The sequence below is a fragment of the Uranotaenia lowii genome, chromosome 2, assembly GCF_029784155.1.
Source record: "Uranotaenia lowii strain MFRU-FL chromosome 2, ASM2978415v1, whole genome shotgun sequence".
NCBI lineage: Eukaryota > Metazoa > Arthropoda > Insecta > Diptera > Culicidae > Uranotaenia > Uranotaenia lowii.
Genome location: NC_073692.1, coordinates 428,647,423 through 428,669,245, shown reverse-complemented (window position 1 = coordinate 428,669,245; position 21,823 = coordinate 428,647,423). Strand labels below are relative to the sequence as shown.

Below are 21,823 nucleotides of genomic sequence, written 5' to 3'. Positions count from 1 at the left end.
ATTTTTGTCATTTTTGTCATTTTTGTCATTTTTGTCATTTTTGTCATTTTTGTCATTTTTGTCATTTTCGTCATTTTTGTCATTTTTGTCATTTTTGTCATTGTTGTCATTCTGGCAAATTGATTGTTTTTACAAATTAGCGGACTATAAACAAAACAAAGTCAAAGGCTAGATTTTAACCCTTTCATAGTTTTTCTGGGATCACCCAAAAAGTCTTCTTCCTTATCCTGATCCTGATTATTTTTCTAGAATTTATCCTGATCCTAATGCTGATCCTTATCCTAATCCTTATCCTAATCCTTATCCTGATCCTCATCCTGATCTTAGTCCTGATCATAATCCTGATCCTATTCCTGATCCTAATCCTGATCCTAATCCTGATCCTAATCCCGATCCTAATCCTGATCTTAATCCTGATCCTAATCCTGATCCTTATCCTGATCCTAATTCTGATCTTAATCCTGATCCTTAACCTTATTGTTATCCTTATTCTGATCCTTATTCTTATCCTTATAATGATTCCTAATCTGATCCTTATTATGATTCTTATTTGACCTTTATTCTGATCCTTATCCAGAACCTTATCCTGATCCGCATTTGAAAGATGCTCCAGGTTTCAGTACCGATCCTACACAGATCCTGATCTTACATCTAAACTTTATGGTCCTGATCTGGATCCTGATTCTGAAGCTCAAACTGATATTGATTTCCTTCATGATCGCGATCTTTGATTAAATACCGATTTTGAAATAGATTTTGAACCTAAACTTCTTGATCATTATCTTGATCACGAATCTAATATTGACTCTAAATTTGATTCTTTTTTCGTTCACGGTTCAGTTCCTGAACATTTTACCGGTTCTGAATCTGAATTGGAACCTGATCCAGATCCTGATTTTGAATCTTATCCTAATTCTGGTCTCAATACACAACTTGATAATTATTGTTCTGAAACTGATTCGGATTTGCTTTTGGTTTTCTATAAGAAATCAGGACTATGCAATGAATATGTAATTTAGGGTGGCTGCCTGCCAAATTAGTCATGTCGAATTTCAAAAATCAGCGGCATAGTTTATAGATTCGCCCTAAAAACTGGCCTGTGCAAAATTTCAGCTCAATCGAACTTGATTAAGGGGTGCCCCAAAGCGCTTAACATTTCGGTTTTTTACCCTCAAAAATCACCAAAGGATGGGCCACAGAAAATCAGGAAAATCGAAATTTCAGTTTTAATGCCTTAAAAATGCATAGAACGTCGAGATCTGGTGTTATCTCGAAAACTAAAATTAACTTTCTGGGATTTAGTCGGTTTTGCGAAAGTCGATTTTTGTCCAAACTTTTTTTTTGGGGGATAACACCAGATGTCGTCGTTTTATTCATTTCTAAGTAACTTGGCACCCCAAATTAAAATTTCGATTTTTCCGATTTCCGATTTTTCTACTTAGGTTATTTTGTCCGATTGAACTGATATTTTATGAATCTTTCGATTTGATACAGTAGAATTTTTCAACCAAGTAGGCTCACAACATATATTCAAATAGTTATTCTTAATATAAACCAAATCGAATCTCTTAACCTTTGCCTCCTCGCTGAAATGAATTATTCTACCCATCATAGCAAAACTTATTCCAAGTCAACTCCAACGAATGGCGAAAACGACGGCGCCAGCCGAGAAGAAAATGGCTAACGTAGTGGAAAATTATTTGATTAAATATTCATATAGGTTCCTCGGGAATGGTTAAGGTGGAAAAGAGATGTGTCGTGTCATCCATCCACGCTCCTCGCTCAATGCCAAAATACATAACTCGGTTTGACCCCTTTCGGAAATGAAGTTGTCGCCTTAAATTTGGTCGTTCATAAATATTGCATGACGCTTTCTTGAGAACTATGAGAATCTAAGATTGGGTCGGTGGGTAGTAGGCTTTGGAATGCTTACAAAATGGCAAAATGTAAGCTATCAAAGCAAGCGATGATTTCGGATGGCTGCTGCCGATAATAATCACGATCTACTAGAATGTTGCCCCCCTTATATAAAATTCTAATGTTGTGCCTCATTCAAATTACGATGATAAAACAGCAACAAAAATGATAACAGCCTCAAGAAATCGCACGTTGGGGAAACGATAAATTTGAGAATTTATCCTTGTCGGGTGAACCCCCAAATTAATCTGTGACACGTGTCACGTTTTTCGTTTTACATCACAGCAACCTGTGGAAATTCATTTGAAACACTACAAAACTAAAGTATTATTTTATCAATTCAACGACTACTACGTTTCCGTTTCAAATTGAGGAAAAAAATTGTTGGTGAAGTTCTTTTTTTTTTTTCAAGTTTACAGCAAGTTGTAGAGAAGATAAAAAAAAGTCAATCAATGTAACAGACTCAAGAATGATCGAACTACGAAAAACGCTAGTCTAAGTCCAGTGCAGTGGAGTTAAACTCATCGAAATCGATTTGTGGCTGATGAAGTCTTTAATTTGAATATTTATTTTAACTCCCGGTTCGCGGTTCAGCAGCCTTCTTCCAGATCTCAAGTCGAGCACGATAAGCACATCAAGGAGAAGCAGAAGATGGAAACTTAATCTTCCACTAAATTATTTCCCCCAGACGTACTGTTCGGGTTTTCCTCTCAAAACTGAAATGGCCACCGCGAACGGTAAAGTTTACCAATTAAAGATACCAGGAGAAAGTTTAAACGCTGAAATATTAGGAAGAATAATAAAGACGTTGCTTCTCATCCTCGGTCGTCGGTGCGAGTTGATTTGAATTCTGAATGAAATTAGCTAATTTAATCCGAGCTTTTCCTGCGTGTTATGAATTGCTTCTGACGAGTTGGGCCAATCCATGTCGCACTAATTTTAAAATCGATTAATCTTTGAACATTGTTTTGAACGTCCTTCATTTTATTAATTTTATCTGTCATTAATGAAAACAAAAATCGATCCTGACCTTGGTCCATTCCGGCTGACTGTTTCGCAGCTTCCAGCTAGATGGTTCTAATTTCAGAATAGAGAACGAACAAAAAAATATGAATGGACCATGATTAGCCAAAATGAAGTGCTCGCTCACATATACCCAACCAGGCAGCGCTCTGTATCAAGAGAGCTGTCATCAATTTTAATGAAAGTGGCCACCATCGTTCTGGGAGCTGGCCTGTGGGCTGGCTGGGCTTGTTCGGCAAAAAGCCTCCAACATTTTCCATCACTTTCACCACACGGACACTACACAGGGCAGTGAAATTTTGTTTCATAAAGGACTGTTTTTTTTAGTTTAGCAGCCACAACTTGAAAAAGCGGTAACAATAAAAAAATTGATAGAAAAAATTTAAACAAACCAATTGCAAAACTTATTCAATGCGGTATAAATGAACACAAAAATTAAAAGAAATATCAAAGCATGCCTTCGTGCTATCTTGATTCAAAACACGCGAGCTACTTTGATGTTGTTATTCTAATTGGTTCAAATGTTTTATGCTACATGCTGATAAAAAACAACTCATATTGTGGTTAGAAAAAAAAGTCAAACCACTTCGTTCAAAGTTTTCTCATTAATTAAAACTGAAAAATTACGATCGTCTCTTATTTGTGTTAGAATTTGATAAACAATCATATCCAATCAAAAAATCTGAATAAATTGGGTTCTGATCAATTGGAATATATTTTCGTCTCTCAGTGTACATTCGGACCTTCCTCGATGTCGGGGGTGCCTGGCTGCTCATGTCTATGATGGTAGGCAATTTTGCACCTCTTTTATCTTCCTCCTGTAGGTGGAAATGGAAAATGAGAATTCCCATCGAGCGTGGTCCGGAAAAAGAGATTCTTTCTTTTCCTAGCTGCTACTGGAAGTATCGGAAAATTATTTTGCCCATCCAATGTAGGTCAATTAAATGAGCTGACCGTTTGTTGATAATGAAAAATCTCTTTAAAAACATCAGTGCAAATTAACAAGGCATTTTTTTCTATTTTTAACAAACAAGAAGATGGCAGAATTCAGATTCAGATTTCAGATTCAGATTTCAGATTCAGATTTCAGATTCAGATTTCAGATTCAGATTTCAGATTCAGATTTCAGATTCAGATTTCAGATTCAGGTTTCAGATTCAGATTTCAGATTCAGATTTCAGATTTCAGATTCAGATTTCAGATCCAGATTCAGATTTCAGATTCAGATTTCAGATCCAGATTCAGATTTCAGATTCAGAGTTCATATTCAGATTTCAGATTTCAGATTCAGATTTCAGATTTAGATTTCAGATGCGGATGCAAGTTTCAGACTAAAATTGAGACATATTTTTCAACATCCGTAAACTTTTAAAAATGACAAAAGTTGAGCAAAAATCAACCCTTCTCTTTTAATGATTTTGAAGGTTTTCAAATCGATTTTCGATTCCCTTGAGTGTGTGGAAGACATTTCAGCAGAATGTAGGCTTCGATCCTAAGCGACGTCATAACCATCACCGAACCATAGCATGCTTTGGGGATGCTAATCGTCCGGCAACGGCCTACTGATGTTTATCGTATATACATACATGTTCCATCGTAACGTTTTCCATCCACTTGTCACTGTTCCTTCTAAAACTAAATCGATCGGTTCTCATCAGTCTGTTTCGTGTTTTTTTTTTTCTACTATTTGGTTCGTCGTTGTTTCAAAACAAGGGATTCCGATCGGTCCCGGACATTTATCGCCCATGTTGCACAATAGAGCGGCTTGACTTCCACCATACAAGACACACCGTCTCGGACCAATTGGTGGTGGTGTAGTTGTTCGATGATGTCCTACACATGCATGGCCACTCGATGAAAGGTGATGGCTTTATTCGAGTGACACCGGTGTGCTTTCTAGGCGGTCCTCCCATCGACATCGATGACTCTTGACCATTCCAATGGACGAGGACAACGACGACGATAGCGATGACCGAACTGTATCTGTGGTCGCTCCTCCGGATGTTTCCTGTCCAATGTCCATCCATGCCATCCATCTATCCAAGTGGGAGAATTACACAACATAGTTATGGCTTCCCTGATCGAAAGCACGCACATCCAACTCCATTCAATAGGAACCGACAGATTGAATCTAGTAGGCCTGAATGGGAATTCGCTCATGACGTAAAATGACGTATGACATTTCATTATTGCCTCTCGAAATCATTCAGAATGTCATGGCGTCCGTGCTAAATTGTATCACTAGTTCAAAATTTTAAATAATTTTATCGAAATTTGGTCGGAATCCCATCTCTCGGCAGGTTAAAGTCAATAGTTATGAATCAATTTAATTGATGAGGGGGCCTTTCCGTAAAACACAGCGAGGAAACCAGTTTGTACTTATCAAAGGGATGAATGATTGGTTTTGTTGTAAGGGCTGGAATGGAGCTTAAAATAGAACAAACTCTAATCCATTAACTGGGTCACCCTCAAAGCGAAGGTTTCCCCTGTTGTTGTCTGAACGGGCATGAAAGAGTTCATAAGCATGTGATTTCACAACTGCAACTCACATTTGAAGAAGTTTCAAAACACAAACAATTACAAACAGCTCAAATCAATCGAAATGCATTTTTCTAAATTAACAAATTGTAGTGTATCGAAAATACAAAGGAAGATTGATTGAAGTTTGGAATAGTTCAAATTAAATCATTATGATCTTTAAATTCTGTCAATAAAAAATCATTTATATTGTTCTTTACCATCCTTCCACATTACGTGAGTGGAATAAGTAAGGTTGACTTAATTTGAATAATAGGGTTAATTTTTTTTTTAAATTTTACGAACAACATGCAAGTTAAATTCAACAGACGATCAATAAAAATCAGTCGGATTGATCTCAAACGCAACAAAGAAGGCTATGAATGAGTTGATTGTTTTTCACCATGGAAAGTCTCAAGTCAATCGTAAACAGCTTAAAAGTCATTTTCATATTTTTTTTCGTTTGTTGTGCTAATTGATCTATTCCAACCTAACGTAAGTTTTGATTTAAAATATGGGCTTCGCTAATGGATTGTACAATCGCATTTAGTAGGCTATTTAGTTGAAATTGATGAACACTTAGAATTACGAGTTTAATCGATTGTTTCAAAATTTGAAAATTTTTTGAAAACAATGATCAGAATTCAAGAAGTTCTAGTTTACCACATAGGAGCTTTCAGTGAAAGCTTTAACTGCTCGAATGCTTAACTGTTATAATTGCTCCAATGCATTAATTGATGTGATTTCAAAAAATCCAAGGCTCCAAGGCAAATTCAGAGTTTGTAATCTTTTTTTTTTTTGTAATTTTTATAATAATTGTCTCAAAAAATAATTTTTGGTAACACCACATTCATGTAACTTATAGAAAATTCTGTCTATACGCTCAGTGCTGTTCCCTACTGAGAGAAGTGATATTGAGTGCGGGCGGATCCGTGATCGATGTCGCAAAATAAATAGATGGTAATTCGTTCAAGTTTTATATTATATTTATTTTTATTTATTTACTATTGATAGATCCTAGGCTTCAGCCTTTTATCTTTGATGGTGTTTACAATAAATTTTTGAAAAAACTAACTTAAGTCTATTTTTGATTTGTTTTCTGGACATATTCAGTTTTATAACGTTAGCATGTGCATTGTAGAGCGCCATCATTCTGTAAATTGGTTTATTACAAGCGTAGTTTTGAATTCGGTTAGGGAGCTGGAACGGTCGTATGCTGCGTATAATGCTACGTCCTTCGTTAATAGAAATTGACATCAAATACGGTGAAAAATATTTTCCACAGGTCAAATCCAAAAAAAAACAACATGTCGATTGATTTTCTGCGATTTTCTAGTGAGTCCAAGCCAACCAGCATACACGAAGCTCGATATTCTGGCATATCTTCTTGCCAGCCAAGATTTCTCAAGGCGTACCTTAGAAATCGTTTTTGAACTCTTTCGATTCTATTCTTATGAACATTGTAGTATGGCTGCCACACAATACTGGCATATTCGATAGTGGTTCGGATAAGTCCAACATAAATCGAGACGATAGTTTAAGGATTGTCCAACTCGTGACAAATCTCGCTAACCATACCGTACATGGAATTGGCTTTGGCAACGACTCGTTCGATGTGTTTCGAAAAACTAAGTTTTGCATCCAACTCTAAGCCTAGATCTTTCACTGAGGATTTTCTTGTTACGGAACAATTGTTTTTAAGACAATAATCGTGCACTATGTTACTCATTTTTCTTTAAACGCTGCATTTTGAGACAATGATTTTCAAACCAAAGTGGCTACAAAACTCAGAAAATTTGTTAAGCGCATTCTGTAGAACCATACAATCCTTGGGATACCGAACAGGAAGAAACATTTTCAAATCATCCGCGTAGATTAGCACAAACACGTCACGCAGCACTTCGGGGAACTCGTTCATAACAGTTATAAAAAGTAGGGGTCCCAAGTGACTCCCTTGAGGTACGCCGCTGTTGACCAGGAATGTGCTTGATCTCGCGTTCCCAACTTTTACAAACTGAACTCTTTCCATCAGGTTCGAACGTATCCATTGTAGACTAACACCGGTGATTCCATTTTTGCGCAGCACTGACAGAAGAGATTTAATATTGATAGCGTCAAAAGCTTTGGACATGTCTATATATATGACATCAACTTGCGAAGCCTGCGTCATCCATTGAGAAGTTTGGGAAACAAATTCTGCTAAATTCGTCCCAGTAGATCGCTTTTTTTAAAATCCATGCTGAATATCTGCCATCTTTCTTTCTAGCCATGGGTACATCTACTCGTAAATTATGCTCTCGAACATTTTTGGTATAGCAGAAAGAATTGCTACCCCTCGATAGTTTTCAGCTGGCAGTTTTGAACCATTCTTGTGAATCGGCAAAATGTGTGAGATCTTCCATAGTTTGCTAAACAAACCATTACGAATGGAAGCTGAGAAGAGCAATTGTAGAGGCCTTTCAATAGCGCCCACGCACATTTCAAGAAATGAATTTGGAATACCATCAGGTCCACTTCCTTTGGATTCATCGAGCTGAGAAATTTTCTTTCGAACATCAGTTGTCGATACGCTCAATTCTGGCATAACATCTGCCGTGACTTGCAGTTCTAATTCTGCAACCAAATCGTTTGCATTGTAAATGCTGCGAAAATATTCGGCAAATAATTCAGAAGCCTCAACGAAAGTACTAGCACTTTTGTTGTTGATACAAATGTTTTTCGGAACCAAATTAGCTTTGCGCTTGGAATTGAATTGAATTGAATTTCCAGTATTTTTCCAGGATTTTTCCTGTTAATCCACTGCACGCTAACAAAAATTTTGCTAAGAAGTGGGTTTTTATAAAAAAAAATGTTGCCAGTTCGCTCGTAACATCTCTAACTAACAAATTGCGGACCAAATACGATATATATATATATATATATATATATATATATATATATATATATATATATATATATATATATATATATATATATATATATATATATATATATATATATATATATATATATATATATATATATATATATATATATATATATATATATATATATATATATATATATATATATATATATATATATATATATATATATATATATATATATATATATATATATATATATATATATATATATATATATATATATATATATATATATATATAACTGCTTTAAATTGAATCCTACAAATTTATCCTACAAAATTTTACACAACAATTTCAGTAACTCAAAGATTATAGATTTGAAAAATTTGGTTTAGTGGTTTCTAAGATATTTGGTGTTTTCCGTTTTAGATTTATTCAAGGTGCATAATGTGTTAAGAGGGATATTACTCAAAATCAATTCAGTGATCATAACAGCCGGCTCACATAGGGTTACCATATCCCGTGACACCAAAAAGAGTACATTGAGATAATTTATCCAAAAAGTCAGAAAAAACGTCCATATATTATCGAACTTCGCACCCGGAATGATGTACAGTAGAACCCCGCTTACCCAAGGTAGTCAGGGGAGGGACCACCTTGGATAAGGGGCTGTTCAGAAACCACGTGGACAGAAAAATGAGATTTTCGACCCCCTCCTCCCCCTTTGTGGACAAGCGTTGACATTTGGCAAACCTCTAATCCCCCCTTCCCGGATATCCACGTGGACAGATTTGAAATTGTTTTTTTTTTTTTCTAAATCTAATTTGACAGTTAGAAAACATTACTTTTTGCCTTTGTTACTGAAATAGCTGATTTTGGAAAAAAAAAACGCATCAGCATTTATCACTTGCTTTCAAGAGGCTACTTATAATTTAAACATAAACTGGAAAGATTTGCAGTTTTATGATTTTGATTTATAAATCCTTATATTAATTCACTTTTAGAAAATTTTGAAAGTAAGTATGTTCACGTGGACATGACCCAAACCCCTACCTCCCTCTCCGTGGACAAGCGTGGCCATTTCCAAACACCGCCCCCACCCCCCCCCCCCCCCTCTAAGTGGTCCACATGGTTTGTGAACGGCCCCTAAGTGAAACCTCGGATTAAACGAAATACATTGACAAACCCTTTTGCTCTGGTCTGGCATATCATCCAGGCGCAAAGCTCGGTTCTTACATGGATTTTATTTTTCTATTTAATCTACATGTCCGGCAAGTTAATATTTAAAAATTAACAATGTATCACGATGATAAAACACATTTTTACACGAATTTTGGATGAAAATTCTGGCTCGGATGAGCGGAGTTCTACTGAACATATTTCGTGCTCTCTGAGATGGCACCAAGATATTCCATTTTAATCAACTGTTAATGTCTTGAAGGTTACTTACATGAAAATTATAAACTTTCTTTTAAAATATTTTTGTACTTTACCTAGATTTTGTGCATATTGATTACTGTTTGCATACTCAAACGCGCTTATCGCGCTCATTGTTTGTAACGGCTAAAAATGCATGTTTAATAAAAAAAAAAAAGTTAGATAAAGTAATTTGTTGTAAGCTGTATCCTTTCGTTGTTTTTGTATAAGATGTGTAACAACTTCATAAAATAGAAGGAATTTATTGGTTTTTCATATCAAATGTCTTTCAACAAAAAAAAAACATTTGGTTAAATTTCACAAAAAGAAGAGTACGCTCATTTTTCGATCGAAAAAGAGTACGCATGGTAACCCTAGGCTAACATAGCTTGTTCACTAGACCGTTTTACTCCCATATGTTTTTTCGATGTCTCTTGGGTCACCAAGCATCAGTGTAAAATTTCAAATGATTTGGTTGATTTCTGAATATGAACAACGCGATTCAATTTTCTAAGATGAAATTTTTGCGTATTAAATCATCCAGAAAATTCAGATAAGCTTGAAATGAAGTTCGAAAATGCACAAAAATGAATGAAAGAGGTGTAAAACTCATTGCGGATCGAGTGATGTACACCGCTTAGCGTTAAGTTGACGTGAAGAGCCTCAATCATCCCGATTGCCCCTAAATCCCCTAAGGCACTCAGTTGACGAGGAAAGTCTCATTTCCCCCAAATTCTCCTAAATTGATCCATAACCTCATGCAATATGTACCAAAAAAGAAAAATAATAATAATAAATAAATAAAGAACTGTTTGATACCTTATTTAAAGATTCCTAAATATAATAATTTTAGAGCAACTGGAAGAAACACTTTGTGAGAACACATAGATACCAAAAATCATGAAACTTCTCAAGTATCGTGCCCAAATTCGACTTCTTCCCGGTAGAGAAAAAATACCATAGAATGGTTACCGGCTGGCAACGTCCAGATGGAAACGAAAGATACGAACCCCCTTAAATATTTGTAAGCTCTAATTCAGTTGAAAAAAAGTCAGCCATCGTCAAGTGTGTGTGCAGACTGCCCCATTACACGAGTACATCCGGGGTGCTATCACCATACAATTCACAGCTGGAAACACAATTGAAGCGCGGCGCTGTTGAACCCGTGGATTCGTCGCTTATTCACTTTCTGATTCGCCGACGATAGATTTTGATAGTTTAATATGCTTGAAAATGTCTGTCACCTTTCCCCTTCCAGTTGCTGTATAATACTCTTGTCCAGGAAGCTTTCTAAAGTCTTAAGTCTGCCTTGGCGTAGGTTTCGTCGTCCATTACCACGCAATCAAACTTTGTCAACAATGTCGTATACAGCTTCCGAGATCTTGTTTTTGCCGTAAGGTATTGCGATTATTTAGCAGTTACTACCTTCATACATCTCACATCTCGAACGAAGAGATTGGAGTTTCGCTTGAAACTGCTAGCCACTCTTCTGTTCGTCACTGCGGCTCCCGGATTTAGATTTCCCCCAGATCCCGGCTTCCAAGTTGTCGAAATACGTTCCCTGAACACTTTTATTCCTTTGATGACGGATGTTTTCGCCCCATTCAACGATTTTGCTATTTTTGCGTGCGTGTAGTTTCGATTTTCACGACGCATGTACAAAATTCTGATTCGGAGCTCCTCTTGCTTGGACGCCGTTTTGAAAACTAAAGACCTAATGCCGAAAGCTAAATAGTAACTAGCATCATTCTACACACATACACGTACAAAATCAGAGGTGTTCAGGATGTTTATATGAATGATTAGAAAAAATATGACGAATTTTATTTGACTACTTTTTGATCCGAACACCCTTTAATCCATTCATACGAAGTGAAGCTGCAAAAGACGCAAATAACAGTTTTTTAAGGGCTCGAATTTTTGCAGAGATGCCAACAAAAATTTTGTAGCGAGAAAAAAAACTAAACCAGGAATCGAACACTTTTCAACCGTTTGGGCTAGGAGTCAAATGGATGACCCCTCAAGTTTCATTTTTTTTAAACGGATCCTGGGATCTCACCTTACGTTGCAACGCGTTGCACAGTGGTCCAAAGGGGCCTAAAGTGGAACTTTTTTCTTTTTGCTTTTGACTATCATTTTAGCTAATAGGTGTCTTCACAACATTTACTTGTTAGACAGTTCCCCATAACGTGAACATATTAGAAATAAGTCACAGCCAACTACACTCAGAAAAATCCTATTATGTAGGCCATAAGATATTCTTATGAAGTGGCGCCATAAGAAAAAATAATGAAATTCATAAGATTGTCTTATGATGGAATGAACTCAAAGGATGAACACCGGTTTCAATGAGGGGTTGTTGCTTTTCATAAGATAATCTTATGGGAAAAGAAATGTCGCATAAAATTAAAATAATTCAAGATTATTTTTCATTTTATTTTATTTTCTGCTTAGTTCGTATGAGAAAAACATTATGGTGACAATCAGCTGCCTTTCAAAACCCGGTTTCATAAAAAAGTTTTATTGCGCCTCGGACCTTCGACTTCGCTCTTTTTGCCGGTAATTAAGCTGAGAAGTAAATGAAACATAGAATGTTTCTATTGAATTTACAAATATTTTCAACTTAAGATAAATTTCAACTCAAACTTACCATTTAGAAGAATAAAATCACATCAAAGTATTCAGTAAAAGTAGCAACTTTACAAATGGACGGGTGCTTCTGACGACGACAAAATATACATGACTGATGGAATGAATGTGTTCATCATTTTTTCACAATGCCGTTTCTTTTATTTTTCATAAGAACTTCGTATGAGAATAAGAAGAATTTCATAAGACTCTTATGAAGAACAATTTTACACTCTAAATAGCGGTTCATAAGAAGCATCTTATGAAAATTGTAATAAGAATTTGCCTGAGTGTACGATAAAAATAAAAACACTAACTTTTATGTTTGAGAAGATAGAGACAAAACTTGTTCTACAAAGTTGTTGATATTACCAAAATATGAAACTTTGCTGAAATAATGAGAGCTATATTTCTATTCAGTGCAAAGTTATAAAGATTTTAGTTTAAAACATACTTTAAATTTGTTTTTTGTACTTAACTATTGTTAGTTTTAAACTTACATAAATACGATGTTCACATTATTTGTTGAAACACTAATTACGCACATTTTGCACTATATCTTAAGTTGCTATGACCTTTTGCTTCCGAAGTTATCGCAATTTAATTTTACCTTAACTTTGAGAACTTCTAGGGTAAAATGGGGCAAGTGGATCCATAAACAAAATACCACAACATGAAGCTTCATTTGAGTACTACAAACTCCGCTAGAAACTATTTGTCTCCATGCACCCGTTTTTTGAGTATGATTAGCATAAATTTGATGAATTCTTAGTTCTTATTAATGTAAGTTCAAAACTAACAATAGTCAAGTATAAAAAACAAATTTAAAGTATGTTTTAAACTAAAAGCTTTATTACTCATTATGTCAGCATAGTTTCATATTTTGATAATATCTCAAACATAAAAGTTTGTGTGTTTATTTTTATCGTAGTAGACTGTGACTTATTTTTAATATGTTCACGTTATGGCGAACTGTCTAACAAGTAAATGTTGAGAAGACACCTAGTAGCTAAAATGATAGTCAAAAGCACAAGGAAAAAAGTTCCACTTTAGGCCTTTTGAACCACTGTGCGTTGGTGTGACTGATTCAATACGAACCCTAGAATTCGGTTTCGGTTATAGTTTGTGAAATACTTATCTTCCGTCCGGGCTTATGGCCATGATACGAAGCCAAAGCGTTAATATGAAACACTTTGAAACCGGCTGGTTTTCTAATTGCCTAGTAGCAAACTTCATCGTAAATAAAACAAATCTATAATGACACAAGGTTTACAAAAGGCAAAACAAGGAAAATAGATCTGAATGTGCAAGTCTTCATGGGAAAAATTTCTGAAAAGATTTCATACCAACTATATCTTCTTTAATAGAGTTAAAAAACCATAAAAAAATACGCACAAGTGATGTATCATCTATCTTATCCGTAAAACGGTTAAAATGTTACTCCTTGAAACTTTTTTCCCCAATCATTAATCCAACCCAAAATCGCTTACGATCAGCTTTGATTAAAAGGAGAAGGAAACCTTTCAATAATCAGAGCCGCTGTGTGGCTTCTCGATTTCGATTGAAGCTATTTTCATCGATTCTTCACATCTCGCCTCCTTCTCTCACTCGTTTTAACTTTCCATCACCAGATTTCCTGTTTTCCATTCTAATTTTCATGCTTTTGCCGCCGAATGCCAACCAAATGGAGAGAGAGAGACAGCGAAAAAGGTAATCTATTTTCCAATTTTGAATTGTTTCGCCCAGGAAATTCTTCTTCCGGTTCGGCAAACGTCCTTCATTCAGTCAGTCTCATCCCTCCCCCCCTTCAATTCTTCGGAAGCTGCAGCCATTCAGAGGAGAATATACTTAGATTTATGTAGAGCTTCTACCAGTGGTTCAGTAGTTCGGTGGTTGAGTGAGGAGATCAATTTCGCAATCAACTTTAGTCTTCAATCATCCACTTCACAATGGAACAGAAGCATTCGGGAGCGCGCTTTATTGGCGTCTCAGTAATCAATAGAGGCGATGAGGATGAAGTTTCTGGGTTAAAGATGATGCTCTCATGGAAACTTTGTTGTACGATTCAAGGAGTACAGAAAGTGAAAATTAAATTTAAAATTCAAGTAAAAAATTATATTTGTTGGCAAAAAGAAGCTGGATGTTAACAACTTTCAACCCAAGGAAGAACAAAAAGCTCATGTAAATTGAACGCGAGGGTCGAAAATTTAATTTAAAGCACTCACCACCTTTCTCCTTTACTCAGAGTTGCAACAAGCTTCTTAAGGTATCATTTAATTTTCCCTTGTCTTTGGCCGTCTCTTTTGATATTGTTATGGCCTTTGGCATGTTTTTTTCACTGAAAATTTATCTTTCAACTTGAAACATCTGTTGGGTTTTAATTTTATCGTACCCTTGCACTATTGGAAAAAAAACTTCTAAACAAAATAAAATAAAGGACAGAAGAGCAGCACTTGAAATATCAGACTGCCCTTTCATTGTTTCCGAACCTTTATCTCATCGAAAAAAGGGATGAAGGCTATTGATGGTTCGATTTTATCATCTTTAACACTCGCCCATATGTGTACCTAAACGTGTGTTTGGGTAATTTGTGTGTCGATTCCTGGAGGCCTTTCTTCGGACCGGAAAATCGAAACAAGGATCGAACTTTATCGATGTTGGCATGCATCCCTCGGATGAGAAATTGGATTTGGCCCTATAATTGAGACGACACTTTCGGCAGTTTGTTGAAACAAAGTTCTATTTTATTGGTAGTGAAGTGGGTAGATTTTAGGAAACAATATTTACCGTGTAACGTCTTGATTAGTTAAAAACTTAATCTGAAACATTCACTTGAACAATTTATTTTATTTACATAGTATTCCGTCTCACGACATAACTTGACGAACATAATTCCTAAAATTCACTTGAACAAATGTTAATCGGAATCAATGACTACGAATGCTCACATAAAAAGTATCGATTTGTGAAGTTTTATCCAAAAATCACCCACCTACACGGACACGTTTTACATTTACTCTTTCGTACCACCCCCGGACCTGTCCCGAACTTTATGCGGGGGTTTTTCGGATTCTCAGAATATCAACCCCGAACGAATTCCCACGCCTCCGCGTTTCTTACGGACGGCGAATAAGAAATCATACCTACAACATACGCAAACGATGTCGTATTTGGTGACATTTACGGAACAGGTAGTCAATTATGTGTTGGCTGCTTATGGATATTTGTATGTTGTTGTTTTTTTTTTGTTCGGTAAAGGTCACGGAAAACCAGTTTGGCAATTTATTATTAATGGTATTTTTTAACCTTCCGAAGTAAGTAGTCTTATTTTATTTTAGTTTATCGAATAAATTCGTACATTATGAAAAATAACACATAGTTTTTTCGTGAGTTTCAATATCCTTATGTCAAATAATGTTTTGAATGAGTTGGATTATCACATTTACATTTACATTTCCCACATTTACATTTCCCATCTTACAGAAAAAGACAATCTCAAAATAGCCGAAAATGCAACAGAAATTAAACTTACCAAAAGAGCATAACTTTGAAAATCAGAACAACAAATAAACACCAGTAAAAGTTATGCCACCATGTTCAGCTCTGACAAGCATTCATGCTCATTCAGATTTTAACATTTTATCAATCTACAAAGTCTTTTACCGATGAACGAAGAAAGAAAAATTAATTTGAAAATTTTTTATGTTCAATATTCTAAGTGATTTGACTTAAGAAAGACATGACAAAAATGAAGAGATGAGATAAAGGATAAGCAGAAAATAAATCAAATTTATTCAAAACAAATTAAAATAATAGATTTTTTCGACAAATTCCGGTAGAAAAGACAGTTTGGCTTAAGAAGCGCAGATTTGAGGATTGCTGATGCTGATTTTTCGTTTTGCTTCTGCTGATTGATTTGATTTGGCCAGTGACGCATTGGCTTAGAAAGCGAAAATTTTTAGGTTGCTGCTTTTAATTGTTTGTTTTGATTTGGCGTTCCAGTGGAAAAATACGACATTGGGAAGCTCAGATTTTTGAGGCAGGTTCTGCTGATTGATTTGATTTGGCCTATCAGTGGGAAAAAAGCGGATTGGCTTAAGAAGCGCAGATTTTAAGGCTGCTGATGCTGATTGTATGCTTTGATTTGGCCTCCCGATGAAAAAAGACGGAATTAGCTTAGGAAGCGCAGATTTTTAAGGCAATTTCTGCTGGTTTATTTGATTTGGCCTTCCAGTGGAAAAAGAACCGAATTGGCTTAGGAAGTGCAAATTTTTGAGGCTGCTTCTGATTTTTTTTTTTATTTGGCCTCCTGGTGGATAAATACGGAATTGGCTTAGGAAGCACAGATTTTTAATGCAGTTAATGCTGATTGATTTGTTTTGGATAGTGAAAAATTACGCATTGGCTTAGAAAGCGCAGATTTTTAGGTTGTTGATGCTAAGTGTTTGTTTTGATTCAGCCTTCCGGTGGAAAAAAGACGACTTTATTAGGCCTTCTAGTGGAAAAACACGGATTGGCTTAAGAAGCGCAGATTTTAAGGCTGCTGATACTGATTGTTTGTTTTGATGTGGCCTTCCGGTTTAAAAACACAGAATTGGCTTAGGAAGCGCAGATTTTAAGGTTGCTGCTGCTGATTGATTTGATTTGGCCGGTTGAAAATTACGCATTGGCTTAGAAAGATCAGATTGTTAGGTTACTGCTGATGATTGTTTGTTATGATTTGGCTTTCCGATGAAAAAAAGATAACATTGGCTCACGGAGCGCAGATTTTTAAGGCTGCGGCTGCGGCTGCTGGTGGAAATTACGGATTGGCTTAGGAAACGCAGATTTATAAGTTACTGCTGCTGCTGATTGTGTGTTTTGATTTGGCCTTCCGGTAGAAAATTACGGTATTGGCTTAAGAAGCGCAGATTTTTGAGGTAGTTCCTGCTGATTGTTTGTTTTGATTTGGCCTCCCAGTGATATAAGACGAAATTGGCCTAGAAAGCGCAGATATTAAAGGCTGCTGCTGATTGTTTGTTTTGAATTGGCCTTCCTGTGGAAAAATACCGATTGGCTTAGGAAGCGCATGCCTTTAAGGCAGCTTCTACTGATTGATTTAATTTGGCCTTCCTGGAAAAAAGCGGATTGGCTTAGGGCTTAGGATTTTTAAGGCTGCTTCTGCTGATTGTTTGTTCTGATTTGGACTCCCGGTGGAATAAGATAGAATTGGCTCAGGAAGCGCAGATTTTAAGGTGGTTGCAAATTGTTTGTTTGATTTGACCTTCCGGTGGAATAAGACGGAATTGGCTTAGGAAGGGCAGATTTTCAAGGTAGCCTCTGCTGATTGATTTGATTTTGGCCTTCCTGTGGAAAAATACGGATTGGCTTACGAAGCTCAGATTTTTAAGGCAGTCTTTTTTTTTATTTTGCTTGATTCCGCCTTCCGTTGAGAAAAAACGGATTGGCTTAGGAAGCGCTGATTTAAAGGCTGCTGCTGCTGATTGTTTGATTTGATTTGACCTCCCGGCGTAAAAAGACGGAGTTTACTTAGGAAGCGCAGATTTTTGAGGCTGCTGCTGCTAATTTTTTATTTTGATTTGGCCTTCCGATGGAAAAATACGGATTGGCTTAGCAAGCGCAGATTTTAAGGTTGCTGCTGCTGATTGTTTGTTTTGATTTGACCTTCCGATAGAAACAGATGGAATTGACTCAGGAAGCGCAGATTTTTCTGCTGAATATTTATTTGGATTTAGCCTTCCGATGGAATATAGCGATGAGTTGAAACATATACAAAAAAAAACTCTTATAAACTTGGACAGCTTGTACTAAGAATAGATTGTGGAATTAAGAGGAAGGATATTTGAAAAAAAATAAAAAAACGCTTTTGCTTAGAATGGAACGTAGAATAAATATGATAAATATTTGGCAAATAAAATCTTGTTTCAAAAAAACAAAAGTCGTTAAATTAAGTGTTTCAATTGTGAATATACGTGGGAAGGAATGTAGAGATAAGATGAAGGACATGCAGAAAATAAATGTTTAAAATAGGGTCCAACACACAGTATTCCTACGATTGTTCAAAATCCATTCTTAAGTGCCGAAATAAAGATTTCGTTTTCCAATAAATAAAGAACAGGTCCCGTAGAATCAAATTTAAAAGTCTGGTATAGATCGAGAAGCGCACCGGGCATTTGATTTCTTAATTGACAACCATAAACTCGAGAAATATCCGGGCAAATTATGTCGAAATCCAGAAATTACTCAGTTTTTTCATCTAAATTTATTGACAGATTTTAAATTGTATTTAATGTTTCCAAAATACCTTTCATGATTATTTTTAATAAAACTTCCTCAAAAATGTCGTTTTGGAGACATAAATAAAAAAAAAGTACATCACAATGTGTTTTTTTGTTTGATTTGCAAATAAAGTGATTGAATCCAGGCAAAAACCAGGCATTTTTTTTAATGAAATCTGGGCAACCGGGCCAAGCTGGCCCGAGTTTCAAAATTTTGTTTTAAGTTTAAGTTTAAGTTTATTATTCGAAATTACGGTAGCCTCAAAGTTATTTATTTATTTTATTTGTTTTAAATATCCGGGAAAATCCTGATAAAACCGGGCAATCCGGCAACCTTATTCTAAAAGTATGATGCTACAAACGAAAGAATACTGATGCTGGTTGGTTTGTCCAAACATGTCAAACCTCCAAAACTACAGATTTTACCGAGATTGCATCAAAAAAATTTCTATGAAATAAAACGCAAGCTTTGAAAATCAATCTCATATACACTCACTTGTCATTAATATGTGTATCGATCGAAACTCGTGATTTCATTGTCGATTTTTTCATCGGTCTACTATAAAAGACCTCAAGGGAGTCATTTGAGACCCCTTCTTTTCATTTCAGTGTACTTTTCTATGATTAGTAGTAAATGTTGATCATTTTTGGTTACATTTTTTTAAGCAAATTTTCACTAAATTGTATATATTTTTGGGTTTTTTAAGGGAGTGATTGTAATTTTTGAATAATTGATCAATGTTTTGAAAAATGAAGAAAAAAAATAATGGTGATGGCGGTTTTTCAAACTTTGTGTGAGAAAAAGATGCTCTAGCTGGTAGCAATGGTAAATTTTTGTAATCTTTGCAATTTTTGTATTTTTTGTAATTTTTGTGATTTTTGTAGTTTTTGTGATTTTTGTAATTTTTGTAATTTTTGTCATTTTTGTCATTTTTGTCATTTTTGTCATTTTTGTCATTTTTGTCATTTTTGTCATTTTTGTCATTTTTGTCATTTTTGTCATTTTTGTCATTTTTGTCATTTTTGTCATTTTTGTCATTTTTGTCATTTTTGTCATTTTTGTCATTTTTGTCATTTTTGTCATTTTTGTCATTTTTGTCATTTTTGTCATTTTTGTCATTTTTGTCATTTTTGTCATTTTTGTCATTTTTGTCATTTTTGTCATTTTTGTCATTTTTGTCATTTTTGTCATTTTTGTCATTTTTGTCATTTTTGTCATTTTTGTCATTTTTGTCATTTTTGTCATTTTTGTCATTTTTGTCATTTTTGTCATTTTTGTCATTTTTGTCATTTTTGTCATTTTTGTCATTTTTGTCATTTTTGTCATTTTTGTCAGTTTTGTCATTTTTGTCATTTTTGTCATTTTTGTCATTTTTGTCATTTTTGTCATTTTTGTCATTTTTGTCATTTTTGTCATTTTTGTCATTTTTGTCATTTTTGTCATTTTTGTCATTTTTGTCATTTGTGTCATTTTTGTCATTTTTGTCATTTTTGTCATTTTTGTCATTTTTGTCATTTTTGTCATTTTTGTCATTTTTGTCATTTTTGTCATTTTTGTCATTTTTGTCATTTTTGTCATTTTTGTCATTTTTGTCATTTTTGTCATTTTTGTCATTTTTGTCATTTTTGTCATTTTTGTCATTTTTGTCATTTTTGTCATTTTTGTCATTTTTGTCATTTTTGTCATTTTTGTCATTTTTGTCATTTTTGTCATTTTTGTCATTTTTGTCATTTTTGTCATTTTTGTCATTTTTGTCATTTTTGTCATTTTTGTCATTTTTGTCATTTTTGTCATTTTTGTCATTTTTGTCATTTTTGTCATTTTTGTCATTTTTGTCATTTTTGTCATTTTTGTCATTTTTGTCATTTTTGTCATTTTTGTCATTTTTGTCATTTTTGTCATTTTTGTCATTTTTGTCATTTTTGTCATTTTTGTCATTTTTGTCATTTTTGTCATTTTTGTCATTTTTGTCATTTTTGTCATTTTTGTCATTTTTGTCATTTTTGTCATTTTTGTCATTTTTGTCATTTTTGTCATTTTTGTCATTTTTGTCATTTTTGTCATTTTTGTCATTTTTGTCATTTTTGTCATTTTTGTCATTTTTGTCATATTTTTGTCATATTTTTGTCCTATTTTTGTCATTTTTGTCATATTTTTGTCATATTTTTGTCCTATTTTTGTCATTTTTGTCATTTTTGTCATTTTTGTCATTTTTTGTTGTTTTTTGCTGTTGTTCTAATAATTTTTCTAAAAATTATACATTATTCTTCATCTAAATAACTTTATTTTAATACAATTCGTACAAAATACTAGGTAGGTCAGTACTAGTATTAATAAGAAATTGCTACAATGTAAACTCGAATGACTGAGTGAGCAACAATGTTCTTGATATAACAAACGAAGCGTATTTTTATGTTTATTTCGAACCACGCCGAGGCTTTCAATCCATCCTTTTACGCAATAATAAATCTACATATCGAGAACGCTCAGGGTCGAGAAAGACATCTCTTTATTAAGCCACTCACTAGAATGGGCTTGGTGTGCTGTGTGGTGGGGAAGGTGGTTGTTTCGCACCATTATGGTTTCTGTTGTTGTTTACTCCCTCAGGTAAAAGGAACATACAGCATTGCTTCACCGCAGAAATACTTATTCTACTTCTCGGGCAGAGATTCACACAAAGTGCGTACGTTGTTGTGATGGAGAAAGCGTCTTCAACAAATCTTGTGGATCCATCTTTCCTGTCTTCCCAGAACCACACATTCCTTCGCTTTGCTCCAGGATGAATGTGTGTATCTACGTAAATGTATATTGGAATTTATATTTGTCATAAAACAGTATTTTACTCTTGGGGGTAAAAACAACCCTGGGAATGATACTGGGAGCAGTTTAATATCTCAGCGAGTTGAGTACTACCACAGGATAAGAACCGAAGCATCCCTTCTGGAATCGTTTCGAGAGGAGACTAGCAAGTAGCATCCAGCATCCGTGTATCTTTTTTTTATTTTTTGCTAGCTACCACATCAGTTCATTCTGCCATAAAGAACGAGAACGATGCTGGCGTGGTTGCGGTCGGTTTTGTCGGTCGTTGTTGGTGGCGGCGATGAAACTCTGAATCAATATTGAAGAAAAAGTAAAATAAATTCGCGAGAACAAACATTCATCCAATGCCATACCTG

The 21,823-nt window shown here is 34.9% G+C and overlaps 1 protein-coding gene across 1 annotated transcript in view; it reads right to left on the bottom strand.

Moving 5' to 3' along the window:
• Positions 1–21,823, bottom strand: part of LOC129743510 (protein kinase C, brain isozyme) — a 110,785-nt gene that overhangs the window by 41,171 nt on the left and 47,791 nt on the right. Inside the window, exons 3-4 of the mRNA XM_055735543.1 lie at positions 7,960–8,099; positions 7,282–7,542 (exon numbers count right to left, since the gene is read on the bottom strand). Of these exons, the coding sequence (XP_055591518.1) occupies positions 7,282–7,542; positions 7,960–8,099 (401 nt within the window). The remainder of the gene's footprint in view (positions 1–7,281; positions 7,543–7,959; positions 8,100–21,823) is intronic.